The 16,533-nt window shown below is 44.3% G+C and overlaps 1 protein-coding gene across 2 annotated transcripts in view; it reads left to right on the top strand.

Moving 5' to 3' along the window:
• LOC139046748 (calcium-activated chloride channel regulator 1-like) overlaps positions 1 to 16,533 on the top strand; it is a 160,799-nt gene that overhangs the window by 22,614 nt on the left and 121,652 nt on the right. For both annotated transcript variants that reach the window (XM_070541064.1, XM_070541065.1), the window contains 3 exons: positions 2,461 to 2,570; positions 3,996 to 4,169; positions 13,940 to 14,067. In XM_070541064.1, coding sequence (XP_070397165.1) covers positions 2,461 to 2,570; positions 3,996 to 4,169; positions 13,940 to 14,067 — 412 coding nt within the window. The remainder of the gene's footprint in view (positions 1 to 2,460; positions 2,571 to 3,995; positions 4,170 to 13,939; positions 14,068 to 16,533) is intronic.

The raw sequence follows: 16,533 nt of genomic DNA, 5'->3' as shown, positions 1-16,533 counted from the left end.
GGGCAGTTATGGAATAAGGTATGTCCATTTGCATGAGGTTTCTGATGAACAGCTCATCGGAATCTACATCAAATGCTCTACATAGGTCAAAATAAGCAGCGTCCAACTTGCTCCTACTAGGTATCACAATGGAAGCATCGGTGATAATGCTTGCAAGTTTGTACTTGTGAAACGTCCTGGCACAAAGCGATGCTGTTGATGTAGAAAATGCGCTTAGCATGAATATAAAGCGTGGAATGAAATCGAATATCGAGCATTTTTCACGCAGCGTGCAGGATAGCTATAGGATGGTAGTTACTAAAGCACTTACAGCACCCGATTTGCGCACGCGCACTACCCATGCCACCTTCGGAGATTCAAGAAACGTACGATGATTTAGGGAGCTGTTATATATGCTTGTGAGAAAAGAGACAATTATGCTTCCATGCATCTTATAGAGTGCGCAAGGATGCCGTCAGCGCCAGAAGAATGGCATGGTTTGAGGTGCTTCATATATTTTAAAGGAATGTCTTTATCGGCTCATAGCGTACCCACAGTGCCGCATTGTTAAGGAAGGTTACTTTTGGTTGAAGTGTCTTGAAAACTAAATGCATAATAGAAATGTTCTGCACGGGCATCAGAAGTGTTGCAGACAACACCGACATTTCGTTCAAGGAACACATGTTCAGCGTTCTTTTTACAACAGCCAAGAGCGCACGCACCTCGACAAATATTGTGAATTACGTGTCGTGATGGCTTCGATACGTTCACTGAGGTCACACTGACCAATGTTATATGAAATTATTTAATGGTATTCAATCTATCAAACATTGTTTACTTACCATGCCCAGAAACAACCCTATTGGCGTAGGGGGGGTACACTCATATTAAAAACAATAACAACGAAAATCTGCCTGCGAATATATGTTGAAAAAAACAAACAGAATGAATAAAACGCACCATTGGGCAGAGTAGTTACCAGGCGCCAGCAAATACGGTAGAAAAAGAGGGAGAAAGGTAGCTTAACAACGTGTGAACTATGACACATCGTAAAGCACAATGCAATAATAATCGATCAATCCATAAATAAATAAATAATAAATCATCCATTCATTCATATAGCGTACCTAGTAACAAACCTTAGGACCGAATGCTGACACAAAAACAAAAATAAAATCGGCTACATGGAAATAAATGTACAGAAAACAATGAGCACAATTTTAAAAGAAAAACAGTGTACACATAAAAAGTGAAAGGCCAATAAAATGGAAACAGGAGGAGCAGGTCAGTGAAACTGGGAAACTGCGAGATGTGCGAAACTATTCCACCAGAACGCAAAGCTCGGAAAAGAACAATGGGACCGCCTTATGAAAAAAGTCCGAGATTTGGAAACTAGGTGTATCCGCCGTGGTTGCTCAGTGGCCGTGGTATTGGGCATCTAAGCATGACGTCGCAGAATGGGATCCCGGCCACAGTGGCCGCATTTTCTATGTAGGCGAAATGCGAAAACAACCGTGTAACTAAGGTTTACGTGCACCTTAAAGAACCCCAAGTGGTCCAAATTTCCTGACTCCACCACTACGGCGTTCTTCCTAATGAGACCGTAGTTTTGGCACGTAAAACCACGTAATTTTATTTGTTTTTAACCTAGGCCTACGTATAGCTCCGTATTTTGTGGATGGTTGAGTGTTGGTCATGACAGGCAAGAAGATACAAACGTGTATATTCGCCGTTGAGCTTGCGCGGTAATGGAAACATGATATAACTCACGACTTTCACATTGGTGAGGGTACCGTGAAGGAGATTGTGAGGAAACAAAGTCAGTGCGATTACGTCGTCATCGTTGTAAGGGCGAAGGCAATACCCCAACGTGATTGAACAAGGTCGAGTGCCTGTGTTAACAAAGTGGGAATGGCATATGCTTAGATATGTTTCCTGGACCCAATCTATAATGTGCCTGTCCGATCTTCAATTGATAATCCAGACGGTCGATGCGTATTCGGGCTGACGAAAACAGGCAGTTGTGTACAACTTTAGGAACGGTGTAGGTGAATTTAACTACATCTGTAGTCTGCAAGTAGACCCAAGCAAGGGCATATGACATTGTAACGCCGTGTAGAGGTATCAGAAAAGTCTAAATTATTTTTATCCGGTTTATCTCGCTTTCAGCAGTTAATTAGAGCACAATGAAAAACCATATGTGTAAGCGCTGCAATAACATTTTGAAAAAGAGGGGCACGGTAATAGCTGAATTTGGAGGAGTGTAAACGATGCTTGTGACTTCGACCATGTAAATCACAATGTCGCTTGTTTTATGTAGGCGTGTACGTCATCTACGTTGAACTGAATCATTTATTCGCAAATAATAGCTGTGGTCAAGCGCATACATCAGTGGCCCTTATTGCATGCTCTCATTAGAAAAGGCCCCCCGCGAGGGCGCACCTTTTCAACAGTGTTGACTCAAACGCTCTTGCATTTCAGCCTACGCCTTCGTCAATGAATGGGCCCGTTACCGGTATGGTGTGTTTTATGAGTATGGGCGCTTGGGACACAAGACGTACCCAATGTCCTACTGCCCGTGTTGCAATAAGGTGAGTCCCATCATTTGATTCTTTGTTGTAGCGCAATGCATCGCTTCTATATTAGGTCACATATTATGTATAGAAATGAGATGACCTACCCAAATATTAGTTACCTTTGTATAAAAGCGTGTACTGGCGCCATATCGATTCACTGACTCCCAATGAAATTCCCTCTGACAATTGACTTAGATTTATTCTTCATCGCAACGCAAACCTTCCAGGTCAATCTCATGCATACTGATCCATGGCCTCCAATGATGGACTTTTCTTCGTGAGGCCCACAGAAAGTTGCGCAACTAACTGACTCATTACAACCGCCACTAAACTGTCGCGCATGGCTTTATGAAGCTTGAAACAGCACCGCGTATTATGCAGTTTAAACAATGCCTAATAGGACAGAGCACGGGTCAAGCGCTGACTGCCAAGACCTTTATAGAAATCCTCACAAATATATGCCACTCGCAGTGGGATGAAATACAGAAAGGAAGAAAGGGAAGGCGATTCACCACAAATAAACTCTTGCTGGGCATGAGCCACTAGCGTAAAGCTACACAAATTTTAAATACCAAATGCTACACAATCGAAACAGATTAACTTTTAAGGAATTTGAGTTCCTTATCGCGAAGAGATGAAGAAGGGGACGCTTACGCAAGTGGCTCCTGACTGAGTTATTAAAAAGGCCCCAAAGATTTCCGTGACACTCTTATCGCTGTACTTTCTGAGCACACGTGCGTCTTCTAGGCGGGGGGAACAGCCAGACTAGATTACTACGTAGATTACTAGATAGCAAGATTACTAGGTAGCTAGATTACTACCATTCTTGATCTTGACATCGCAAGCTGTAATAGCATTTCGAAGCTCGACCATAGTTCTCTGTGAAGCATGCGCAAAGTGGCATGCTTTTACGACAGCTCGGAAGTCGTATCCAATGTGAAGACCAAATGCCGCTGGAGAACTCTTTATCAACGCCGTGTCCTTTATACAGCAGCTGCGGATTTTGTGCTATGAAGTGCATGAGCAAATGTGATATCGCTGTAACTTATCACACGCCAAGTTAAAATTGAACTCTCTGATACTGTCATTATTCAGACAGTTAATCCTGGAACTATATTCATTTGCGCGAGACCATTGCACATCTGTATACGCATCGCATGTTCGGAAGTGCTGCAAACGACATGTGAAATGAAGTAGAGTTTTCTTGTCGCACGTTTGTCGAGCTGGAAAACGGTCTTCTCATATTCCATTACTTCAGTGAGAAATCCGTGGCACAGTGATTGGAGGAAATGGCACGCTGTCCTAATCTCGTCAGGTCTAATGTAACGTGAACCCAAGGGCTTTTTTTTTTTCTGCGAAGCGCCATTATCAATCATTGGTCACACTAACGTGTCTGTGATTTTTGTTGTGCTGCCACTTTATGCCTTCTTTTGCTTCCAGGAAGTGGTACGTTGGAACTCGTGCTCGGATAGGATTGAGCATCAGATTCTAAATGAAGATATGTGCGAATTTCACGACCACTGTTATGCCACTGAAGATTGCGTCGTCGTGGCAACTCAACCAGAAGATGACCCCGTTAAATCGTCGATCATGTACCTGCCACGTCTCGAGAATGTAAGTTTTCTGTAATTACTTCTATCAGCTATATAGTTTTAATAACAACCCTAATAATGATCGACGGAACGTTTGATAGAGCATGCTGTTTGCCTCCTGGGAGATAAACAGAAGACGGCTTCTATCATTCTCGCGTTTTTTTCATTTTGCTTTTTGAGAAGTTCGTATACAGGCAGAACGCTTGAAATGTGTAAAAACAACTTATAACATGTGTTTAAGACAATTATTCCTACCGCACAAAATGCCTAATACGTTAAGTGTTAAGTGTGTAAGTGCGAAGGGCCGGTCCCGCTGCACTTTTGTCTGCGCGGCGCAATGTAGGAGCCCATTATACCAGCCGCTGCCAATATGCTCTCTCGTAAGCGCACTGCGTCACTGATGATAAGAACTCACCGAGGATTAGGAAACACCCTAATGTGAAATTTGAGCATTGCTATATACGTGTTTTTATTTCCCAACATAATGGCTGGTGCGGATAATGTCTCGTGCGTCACTGCAAATGGAACGAAGTGTGGAGCCACTGCTTCGCTTATATGGAGAAATCACGTGAAGCAGCGTGTGGATAACGCGTGGGCGCAATCCATAGCGGCGGCCGCAGAGAGATTCCAGGTGGCGTGCGCTACTCTGGCGTCATCTCGTAGGAATAGTCACCGCAGTGCGCGACCTGCACGGCACCTTTGAAGGTTTCACCGTACTCTCTTCCTCCCCTTACTGACGTATGATTCTACTGCCCCCTCCTCCTTCGCTTTCGTCGTCGCGCTCTCTTGGCTCTCTCCGCTTTTTTCATCCACCATTGCACACCGTGTTCTTATTTCATCTGCTGCGTTCATTCGCCCGGTTACGCCGGGAACGTCGACACTAGACGCAGGAACGGGCGCCGAAGAACTGCGCTCAAAAAACATTAGGTGGTAACTCTCTTAACGGAACTGTGCATGATATGCGGATCATTATATGGCATTCAGTGCAGTGCGGAATGTGTTTTTTAGTGCTAAGGTGCATGCGAGAGTTATGCTGATGTAGTATACGGTATTTATATATGCGTGACGATCGAGTACGAGCAGTTATCCATATATAGACGTTGCAAAAAATAATACTACGATACCATCAACAGATGCTCGAGAGATGGGCCACAGCGAAAAAGACGATGAGGTGTCTGCACTTTTGGCCCAAGCTTGTGTCTGCCTGGCGATCTCGTTCCAGCTTACATACAGCGTAAATAGCCTCTTTCGTTTGTGTCTTTCCATGCATAGCTTTCACGGGGAAGCTTGCGATCCCCGCCGCCACCACCAAGCTCCGAAGCGGCCGGTATATCGAGCTTGTTTTCATAATCCTTTGAAGAAAGTCAGTTTAAGCCTTCCATTACTGGCGCACTCTTCCTCTTGCTCGCCCTGCACCTGCTCACCCGTTCCACATGTTTCAACAGTGAAATACCTCGGCGTTTTCCACGACAGTGACTTCACATGGAATACGCATCTGGCCCATATATGCTCTAGATTACGTGCAGTTTCAGGTACATTATACAATATCAGATATTACATGCCACTCTCCGTTCGTAAAATTGTTTTGCAAGCACTGGTTTACGGTATGCTTCGCTATTGGATTACGGTGTACGGTCCCTGCGCGATTCGATGGAAAAATAGAGTCAGCTCTATCCTTCGATCTATTCTGAAAATTATTGGTTATGATTTAGGTTTAACCACCGGCATCGACCTTTTCAAAGCCTTAAGGTTGCCAGATTTTAACGCCCTTCTAACGGAAACGGCCATCCTGAGGCATTTCTGGTCGCACAAATACAAGGTCGAATATGTTCCTGCTCGTTGTCTCCGGCCGAAAGAGCGTTTTCGGGTGCCTCGCTGATCTACCAAGTACGGTCAGCGCACTCGTAATTACTTCATCCCTTCCTCTCTCAATAAGCTACCAGTAAGTGCCTTTCGCGCGAAATCCAAATATAAATTAAAACAAATTCTTCGTAGCATTAACCTCTAATCCGTTACGCGGTCGGTTCTTTCCTGTGTATTGAAACCCTACATAACTTTATGGTACTGGAGCAAATACATCGATTTATTTGTTTCATTATACACCTACTGATGTATGTGAATAGAGCGCGCAAAGAGTACTTTTGTATTCTTTCAGTGCCCTGCTCCCTGCTGATCTCATATGTATATTCCTGTCTCTTTTTTTGGCTCCTATTTCGATTGTTTTTTGTTGGCTGTTGTCAATAGGATAATTGATAGTGTTTAAGTGATATACAAACGACTGATGTATGTTTTCTTGCTCTGTATAAAGAATGCTGCGTTATGTTACTTTTCAGCGCAGGATACGTAGTTTGTTTTCATTTTTGCCTCCTCATTGCTGTTTGTGTTTCTCTTCTGTGTCCGTGCCTGTTAACAATGTTTCTGCATATCTTGTGTTATCCCTGACATTACATTGTGTTAAACGCTGTATGTCGGCTGTGCCCCTCAAGCCCAATGCTCCTTTGGCATGCCTTTTATGTATTAGTGCTGGCGGAATTCCTGTGTCAAAAAGTATTATTATTATTATTATTATTATTATTATTATTATTATTATTATTATTATTGTCGCCATGGCTCCCGGTGAAGAGCCGCATCAGCAACGGTTGTGGGTCGTGACATTGCTCCAATCGTCACGGTTACCCACCGTCGCAACGCTGTTGTGGCCTGAAGGGGCACTACCTTTAGGATCGATCAAGATCTATGAATGTGTCTATGCTATTAACAGGTTGGACCCAACAATTATGTTCGCCAATGTTATCTTTTATTTCAGCGGCACCCTATGCGTGTGGCTCCGAACTTATGAATACGATATTACCAGCGGGAACATTTGGAATGAAAAGCTGCACGAACTGTTCAGCGACACCTTTGAGTGCAAGGCTGCCGCGAAAGAGGCTCTTGTGACTCGCGTTCAGACATTTACAGAGGCGTACTTTCCACGCAGCCAAGACCACTTGGCTTTTTACCGCAAAGCTGACGACGCGATGTCTGAAGCAGATGAAGTGTGTAATACTAAAAGGAATCGCGGATGACGCTTTCCATTTGCGTGTATTTGGCAGCGTTTCCACTATAGATGCCATCACAAAGGAATTCAGTCACCTTGAACAAGCTAACAGCCGCCGTATAACGCAGCACATCACACAGGTGCAGTTGCGGAGACATGTGAGTGCCGATCGCATCAGCTCATTACCTGTGACGATGTAAGCAGCATTGTTCGCTGCGACCTGGAGGACGTCTGTTCGCTAACCTTCACCGCGACTTCTCCAGACGGCCAGCAACCACGCTGCCTATGATTCAGGCCGTTGTCGTCAATTCGAGGACATGGGTCTCAACTGCGTGTGTTCGTCAACTAAATCCAGCGTTTCTCAGTTCTCTAGTGGCCCTTTTTGTCTCGGCCAGTCCTTTTCTGTCAGATATCGCAGCCCGTCCGAATGGCGTACCCCGATGGAAAGTCTATATGCTACCACTGCAGTCGCATTGGCCATGTCGCTCATCACTGCCGCAGCCGATGGCCTCCACCAACTCGGATTATGTCGGTACTGATTCCCACACCTTTGAACGATGCTTATGTCTGTGTTTTATGAATGTGTTTACGTCATGCATATTCAAATAAATGATTTAGCTGCAAAATGCACCTGTAGCCATGCGCAAACCTCAGTAACGCTCGTTGCATACTCATATTAGAAAAGGCCCCTCGCAAAGCCGCATCTTTTCAACAATGCTGACTCAAACATTTTTGTATTTCAGCCTACGTCTTCACGAATGAATAGGCCCATCCGCTACGGTGTGTTTTATGAGTAAGGGCGCTTGGGACACAAGACGTACTCGTTGTCCTACTGCCTGTGTTGCAATAAGGTGGCATCCCACCATATGACTCGAGATTTGATTCACGACGGTTGGCATAGTTCCCTATGCCATCCGACGTGAACCCATTGCCGGTGATGCCCCAGCTTTGACCCTTCGCTAGGGTTGCTCACTATCACCTCGTCGCCTTCAGTCTCGTTTGCCCGCACGCGTGGCTAACTTCGCTGCCTATTGCCAGCCCCCCACCGAGCCGGAAAACTGAGCACGGCAGCTTCTGAAGTTGAACCTGTGTTGCCGACCCTGTCCTCTAATCCTCTGCTCACATTACCTACGAATCAAAGCCTTGACGCTGGCGTTGACGGCTAACCTGTGAATGCATTTATCGATACAGGAGCCCATATTTCTATGATAAGTGCTACCTTCCGACGACGACTTAGAAATCTCCTCACCTCAGCGCCGGCAAAAGTTGTCCCCGTTGCCGATGGCCATACTGCCCCTATTGCTTGTAGGCACATGTTACGTATCAACATCACGGGCACCTACACTCCTGCCCTCTTCACCGTGATTGCCCACTGCCCCACGACCTATTTCTCGGACTCGATTTTCTCTACGCGCATTCCACTCTTATTGACTGCTCTACCATGCAGTACCCTTCACCTTCAGTCGCCGAGTTTGCAGAACCTTGTAACCCACACAGTGCCACTTGCGCCCCACCGGCTTAGCCGCCTGTCACAAAAGTCGTTAGCTTGCATTCAATTCTCGTCTTACCCACCTGCCCCTGATGGGGAGTACCTCGCCCCTCTTTGTCCCGACATTCTACTGCAGTATGGCATTACCATGCATCACGGTATTCTGGCTATTACTGGCAACCGCGGGGTCGCATTCATTGTTTTAACTTTGAATAGGCAAACCAAATTCTGCCGCAATGTATTTGCCTTACCAACATTAATTATCTCGGCGGCCATCAAGTGGCGACTTTATCAACTGATGTTTATTCGGAGCTTAGCAGGCCCCTCACGCCAGCCACGGCCATCTATCCCATCATACGAAAAAGTTTGTGGCGGGCACGTTCTATACGCAGGCTGAAAGCCTTGCGAAGTTTAATTGCCCTAATGAGGCATTTTCGAATTGACGATCGCGCTTTAATTATTGTGCTCAAGGTCAAGCATAGCATTCATAGTGGCGATGCCTATTGAGCGATGGCCATATCGAGTTTCTGCGTCTGAACGCCGCGTAATTCAATGTGAAGTTAACAAAATGCTTGATAAAAGTCTAATTGGCCCATCTTCCAGTTCCTCGGCGTCACCTGTGGTGTAGGTTAAGAAGAAGGACGGCACCTGCTGCTTCTTTGTAGACTAGCGTCGTCTGTGTAAAATTACTAAGATTCCTACCCGCTCCTACGTGCAGAAGGCGCCCTTGATTTCCGCCACGCTTACAGCTATTTCTCTTCTATTTATCTTCGATGTGGATACTGGCATATTGATAGAGAAAAAAAAACGCATTCATAACGCCCGATTCCCTAACCCAATTTGAGGCGATGCCCTTTGGGTCATGCAATATTCCGGCCACCTTCGATCATATAGGGGACACCTTGCTCTGAGGTTTTAAACGCTCCATATGTCTCTGCTACTTCGACGCCGTGATCATCTCGCCAAGGTTCCACACTCATATTGAGCGTCTAACAACTATACTTCTTTTTTTTCCAAAGGCGAAGCTCAACTTACCCCGTGAAAATGTCGTTTTGGCCTCCATCAATTGACTGGCCTGGGGAATCTCGTCGGCGCTTCCCATGTACAGCCTTATCACGACAAATCTCGCGGTGTCCGACATTTTCCGGTTGCGAAGACAACCACAGACTTTCGAAGTTTTGAAGGGCTAGGATTGCATTTTCTTCGTTTTTCTGGCAATTGCCAGACCCCTCAATTGTGAACAAAGGCGTACAATTCTCATGGAGTACTTCTGAAGCCGCCGCGTTCTCTCGTCTCACAAATCTTCATACCTCACCACCCATCCTTGCCCACTTCGACCCTGATGCCCCGAAAAATTACGCTTAGTTGCTAGCGGCCATGCCGTAGGTGACGTCCTAGTCCAGCAACAGCAGCACCAGGATCGCGTTATTGCTTATGCAAGCCGCCTCCTATGACCGTCGGAGCGCAACTACTTCATTACGGAAGGAGAGTGACTTCCTTCTGTCACCGCAGTTTCGAAGTTCCACCCCTACCTCTGCGGTCGTCCTTTCTGCGTATTTACTGACCATAAAGCTCTCTGCTGGCTCTCATTCCTAACGGATCCTACAAGCCGGCTTGGGCAAGGCACTTCGAGGATCAAAGCATTTGCATATTCTGTGGTTTACAAGTCTGGCCGTTTACACTCAAACGCTGTCAGCTTGTTGCGTTACCTTGGTGACGAATCTGACCCCTGAAATACCGATAGTGCTGTTAGCGGTTTCTGAATATCACAATTCCTTGATATCGCCAACCAACAACGTTTTGACGGCCACCTAAAAGCACTGATCGACTGTTTTGAACGTTCTCTGGCCGATGATACTGCAGATCTTTTCGGGCTCCGCAACGGTACTCAGTACCGTCGTAATCTCCATCAGAACGGCTCTGAGCTTCCACTTTTGATACTCCGCACTACCGTTCTGGAATAGCTTCACAATGCATCAGCGATGGGACGCGTCAGCGTACCTCGAACCTACGATCGAGCACGCCTCCGTTTTTTTGTCCAGGGCTCCCCCGTTCCGTAGGACGTTCAGTCACTGCTTGCGACGTCTGCCAACGTCGCAAAAGTCATTCCAGCTCTAGGCTGGTCACCTGCAGCCACTCCATATAACCGGGGAGTCCTTCGGTCGTGTTGGCTTGTATTTTCTCGGACACTATCCGGAATCTATACATCAGGGAACAAGTGGGTTGCGGTTACTGCGGACTAGCCGACCCCATGTTGAGCACTTCCTGCTACATGATATCGTTTGATGCGTGGTGCTCTGGCCCAGATGATCACATTCGCGGGTGGTGTGTTTCTCTCCGAAGCCGCTGATGACACCATGCGTGTCTGATTTATACAATATGAACTTATCAATGGCATCAGTGAGTACTTCAATTGAACCCTTACAGACATCCTATCGAAATACATTTCACTTGACCACCATGACTCGGTCATTGTTCCTACTTACATTACCTTCGCTAGAACTGTTTCCATGTCGAAACTGCTGGCCCCGTTCTATCTTTTTACAACGCGCAGAACTGACGTAGCGATTGGTACTGTGCTTCCAGCCACCACAGCTTCAGCTAGCCATTATGCTCCTTGTGTACATTTCTAGTCAGAAATGCGCAAGCGGCCAGCAAGGTGTGCGCGACGTGTCGCGACGTGTGTGTGTGTGTATGTACACACACACAGACACACACAGACACACACACAGAAACACACACACACATATATATATATATACATATATATATATATATATATATATATATATATCCACACGCACACACCACACACACGGTCTTTCTTAGTGGAGACGAATTTTAAATATTGTCAAATCGCCACATTAATCTCGATTACTTGAGGAAGCAACATTGCTTACACTGAAAATGAAAATACATAACTTCTGACACAATTTTAGTATTGTACTGTTTATTAATTATTTTGTGCGCGTATTGCACAAAATATTGCAAAAAAAAATAATTGTAATCAGGAGCTTTGCGAGGCCCAATCATTTGGAACGAATTTCGAACGTGCTATTTCTCAGATAAGCACTGGAAATCTTGTGACAGCATTACAGGCATGATATAGTTATATTTTTAATGAAATAGCGAATACAATTTTCTGCATTGAAGTTCTAAAATTACTTGAACACTAATGCATTTTGTCGCGCGCTCTGGAAATGCATATTGTGAAATTGGTGTTATGGTCACAATTTCTTCAATATAACAAATATTTTATTCATTGTTCTGCATTCTTTTTCTGTGTATATGTACCACTCCTTTCTGTAGCGCCTACGGGCCTTGAACGTATTTAAAATAAATAAATAAATAAATGAGTAAGTAAATAAATAAATAAATGTGTATGATATTTTCGAAGTATCCTGCAAATTGTAAGTTGCCGTTTGTGCAATGATGTATTCAGTTTGCATGTGAAGCAATCTCACTTGTCTAATATAAATGCAGTACACGAAGCGAGTGATTTTTAAAAGTGTCGGAACGAATACAAGCACAACGAAGATATGAACACCTGATGCACAACAATCATTTCATGCCGAACCAAGCATGATTCGCATTTTAGAAAAGTCTACTGAAGCCGAGTTTGCTCAATTTATTACCTTTCTTTTCTAGTACTACTGAAAATTTGCTTTATACTTAATTGTCCAAAAAAATAGAAACAAGACTTGAATTGTTAGAAAAGTACTTGTCTGGGCTGGTTGGAAAATCTATAGCAGTTTTTCTTGCTGTAAGTCTGTTTTTTGTAAGTCGTGCCTGTCATATACTGGGAATTACTTTATTCCTCACATAGTACACATAAAGAACGTAGCCTTGTCAGAGATATGGCGACCAAACTACATCACTTGGCTCGAACACACTGTCCATGTGATTGTCCAACACCAGGGCTTGCCAGGGATGCGGCTCCACCCGTCGGCACAGTGGGGAACGTTCACATATAGTTCCGGACACTGCCACTATCCGGCTGCACCCGTCCGCATCCGACAACCGAAACCCCAACTAATCACTGACACAACAGTGCCTAACTCAGGAACTGGTTTATTATTACTTGCTGTATTCTGATACTGTTAGGATGTTTGTCGTGCCAGGCAAATACTGATTGCTCATGAACCGGAATTTTAGCTTTGTGATTACTCTTATATTCATAGATACGTTCCTACCATGTGAGGTATGTATCTCTTACACAATTCTGAACTTCATTACGTAGGGGCAAGAATTTTTCCTTTCTATGCCTCGCTGTTTGGACCTAACATTTTGTAGATGTTGTACGCACGTTTTAAGCATATAATTGTTTTGTAGGTGTTCGCACCATCCGAATGATGAGATTAAAGGTTTATCACAATAAATGGTACCATTACGTAGACACTGCAGATATTGTTCGGTATTCTTGAAGAAGGCAGGGTACGTTGAGTTCAGTATTGTATTTGTGCCAAAATTAGGCAAGCAATGCTAAGAAATTATAAAATGGTCAACTTGGGCTGAAACAAAGCGTGTGCTGACCTCTTGGCACTGAGGCTTGGTGCGAGTGCGTTCTGATGATTCTGTCAATGCTGCTTATATAGGACCCACTGACAATCTATAATTGGGAATTTGTGAACTTATCGATGCATCTTAACATACAACTGCGAAGTATCATACCGGATACAGTAATTCAGGTAGTAGCTTGTATCTGTATCTCAAGTGCTTGCTGCCCGAGTAATTTCTATCACGATACAATTGCAAGTTATCTTTGCCCAGACCTGCTCTCCGCGCTCTCCACATTACGAGCCTGCACCAGAAAGTGTGGCAGTGTTTGAGAAGGATGGTTGTGGCTTTTCAAGCTGGCACTCACGCCACTGCAATTAACAAACCAAAGAGGAATTTACTTACATGTATATCCACCTATACTACGGCTTCAGAGTTTCTGGTTAACAGCTCTGTTGTGTACCAGAATTACGCAGAGAATTAACAATCGCCTATCAAGGATCACCAATTAGCCACATAGACCTTTCAACATGCATTGTAAATAGCAAAGCGAAACTCCTTGCGGAAGCGTTCCACTAAAACCCTACATTGGGAATCATCAGTTTTGGTTTCTGTGCAGTTGCTTAAACCAGGCAACAAAACAAAATACACGCTTATGTTTCGATTAGCAAAAAAGCATACGAAATAAATTCATGGGCATCACTTCAAGGGCGATATTCGTGTCATAGCTCGTGATCTCTATTGCTGAAAAGAGTTTCTTGGTTTTCAGATAAAGGATTTTTGTAACTCGGAGGACAAAAGCCATAGACACAACAAGTTTGCACCTAACATGCACAACAAGATCTGCAATGGCAAGTCCACCTGGGACGTCATCAAGCAGAACGAAGACTTCATGGGGTACGTGTGCTTCCTTCACGATGAGCAAGTCATTGACGCAGTAACGTGGAGAGCTAGGCCAGTTGGAAAAGATGTATTTTTGGGTCAGCGCGAGAAACCAAGGCAGCGCAAAAAGGAAAAAAAACAGCGGTCGGCCTGTGTCCTTGTTTTTTTCTCTGATTCAAAGAACAAATCAGTGGCGCAAAGGCAAACCTAGCTTTGGCACAATGATCTTTGGGGCCTGGTGCTGTCGCAGTGTTTATAACCGTAAATTTCTACTCATATAAGTTTATTATAGGACGCTGAATTTTTTATTAATTATGGAAACATACAGAAGGGTCCTATCATTCATGAAGCTTTATTAAAAGACACATGCGCGTGCGCAATAAAGAACAGATGTACGATGCTTGTAGTCAGGTAGCCACAGTAGGTTCTACGTCCTGAACAGCTATTTGAAATAAAAACTGGACTTTTTGATGTTTATAATTGTTAAAATGATGACCAAAATCAGGTCAAGGTTAACGCGGGAGCCAATGTTTCCACAAGTGGACTTGCCTTTACACGGCGACACATGCTTTCCTCGCCACAGTATATATAAGTAGGGTAGGGTTCTTCTGACGGGGAGAGGGTTAACGCGGGTGACTGCCGCAACGAGCAAACATGTGTTAACTAACTATGGTGGTGTAGAATTGAGAAGAAATGAGAGTTCTCCACAATGTCGGTGACACGGCCGTCTGGCAGCAGGCGGGTCAATGGCGTGCACAGCATCCTTCTAACGCCGGCTTCGCTGGTGGTCGTGGGCTATGGTGTCTCTGAAAGATATAACATAGGCAGAGGCAGAAACCGGTGCTCATGAAAAAGAAAGTACATAGCAAATAACTGAAATACAATAAAGAAATAAAAAGCTAGTAAAAGGAAAGGAAAACGTTCTTGCCTATTGCTTAAAATTTAGCATAGCGAACAGATTCTAAAGCTCCCTTCCAAACGTTTATGCGTGCTGGTTGCCATGTCCTGAACCTACGAATAAGGTATTGTGAATAACTATGAGTCTCTGTATTTTCTTCCTCGTTCACAACAGAAATTTGTCCGTAAGATTCAAAGTTTAAGTTCATCACAGTTATGACCTGGTTGGTTGAAATGTTGACTGAAATGTTGTTGTTGGTTGAAAAGCTCTTTAGCTGTATCTGGGCGATGTGCGTTTAATCTGACCTTCATTGATTGTCCCGTTTTATCGATATATTGTTTATTAGGGAAGGAACATTCAAGTATGTAAACTACATCCGATCTTGTACAAGTAAAGGTAGATTTGACTTCGTGGGTTTAACTATTTGCGGTGCTTTTAACTTCTATGTAACATTGAAGGTGCCTACAAGTTTTGCACAAGGAGTTATAGCATGCTTTCAATACGGGGAAATGAGGTTTGCTGATATTTGCGTGCACTAACATGTGTTTAAAGTTTTTATTGCGGCGATAGGTAAGCCGATAGGTTATCGGGGAACGCTTTTCTGCAACGCTCGTTACATTACAGCATTGGTGGCGTTTTCTTAGGATGTTGTTCATCTTTGGGAGAGCATTAGAATATTTTGTTCTCAACTTTGCCGAATTGTCAGATTTTGGTGTAGGCTCTTTCTTAGCTGATTCCGACTACCTGTCCAATCTTGGCGCAACATCAGAACATCCATCGAGAGCAACTTGAGGATAGTTTGATTCTGCTAGCTTTCGTTAAGGTCATTTAGGTTGTGGATATAATCGCTATCTTCGCTGCAGATTATTCTTGTTCGTTTCGGTTGCTCGACAAAAATTCCTTCCTTGCAGTGTCGCAGGTGATGACTGTTGTTGTCAAAATATTGCTGGCTATCTGTACGCTTCCGGGAAAGGGTCTTTCTCAGTTTTCCGTTTTCTGTGTAGACCGTCGTGTGGAGGAAGTTGATTTGCCTGTGAGAGTGGGCGAGCAGTAAATTCAATACTTGCGTGAAAGCGATTCAAATGGCTAATTAAGTCAGTTACGCGCTTGTGCTTTGTTTCTATATTATAAATATATCGTCAGTGTAACAAAAGTAGGCTTGGTGTTATAAAAGGCAGGATTTCAGCAGATCTGTTTCAAGCTGCCCCATGAAAATGTTTGCATATGCGGGAGCGAATTGTGTTCCCCTGTTAGTGCCGAAAGTTTGCAGGTAGTGAATAGAATCAAATCTGAAATAGTTGAGCGTGAGAACTAACCTAAGGAGCAACAGGTAAACTTCAGGAGCGGGCGCTGGGGGATTGCTTGCGAGGGATTTCGATACAGCTTTCATTCTTTCCCTCATGGGTATGTTAGTGTAATGGGCAGAAACATCCAAAGGGACTAGAATAGCGTGGTTTCGGTTAGTGTTGCTGTCGTGGGTAATTCAAAGGAAGTGCGGCGTGTCTTGAAAGAAAGACAGCAGGGTGGTGGGGATGTTTGACAGAGGTTGATTTCAGAATTTACATTGTCTCTCGGTAGGAGCA

The sequence above is a fragment of the Dermacentor albipictus genome, chromosome 6, assembly GCF_038994185.2.
Source record: "Dermacentor albipictus isolate Rhodes 1998 colony chromosome 6, USDA_Dalb.pri_finalv2, whole genome shotgun sequence".
Lineage (NCBI taxonomy): Eukaryota > Metazoa > Arthropoda > Arachnida > Ixodida > Ixodidae > Dermacentor > Dermacentor albipictus.
This window is presented reverse-complemented; position numbering and strand designations above follow the sequence as displayed.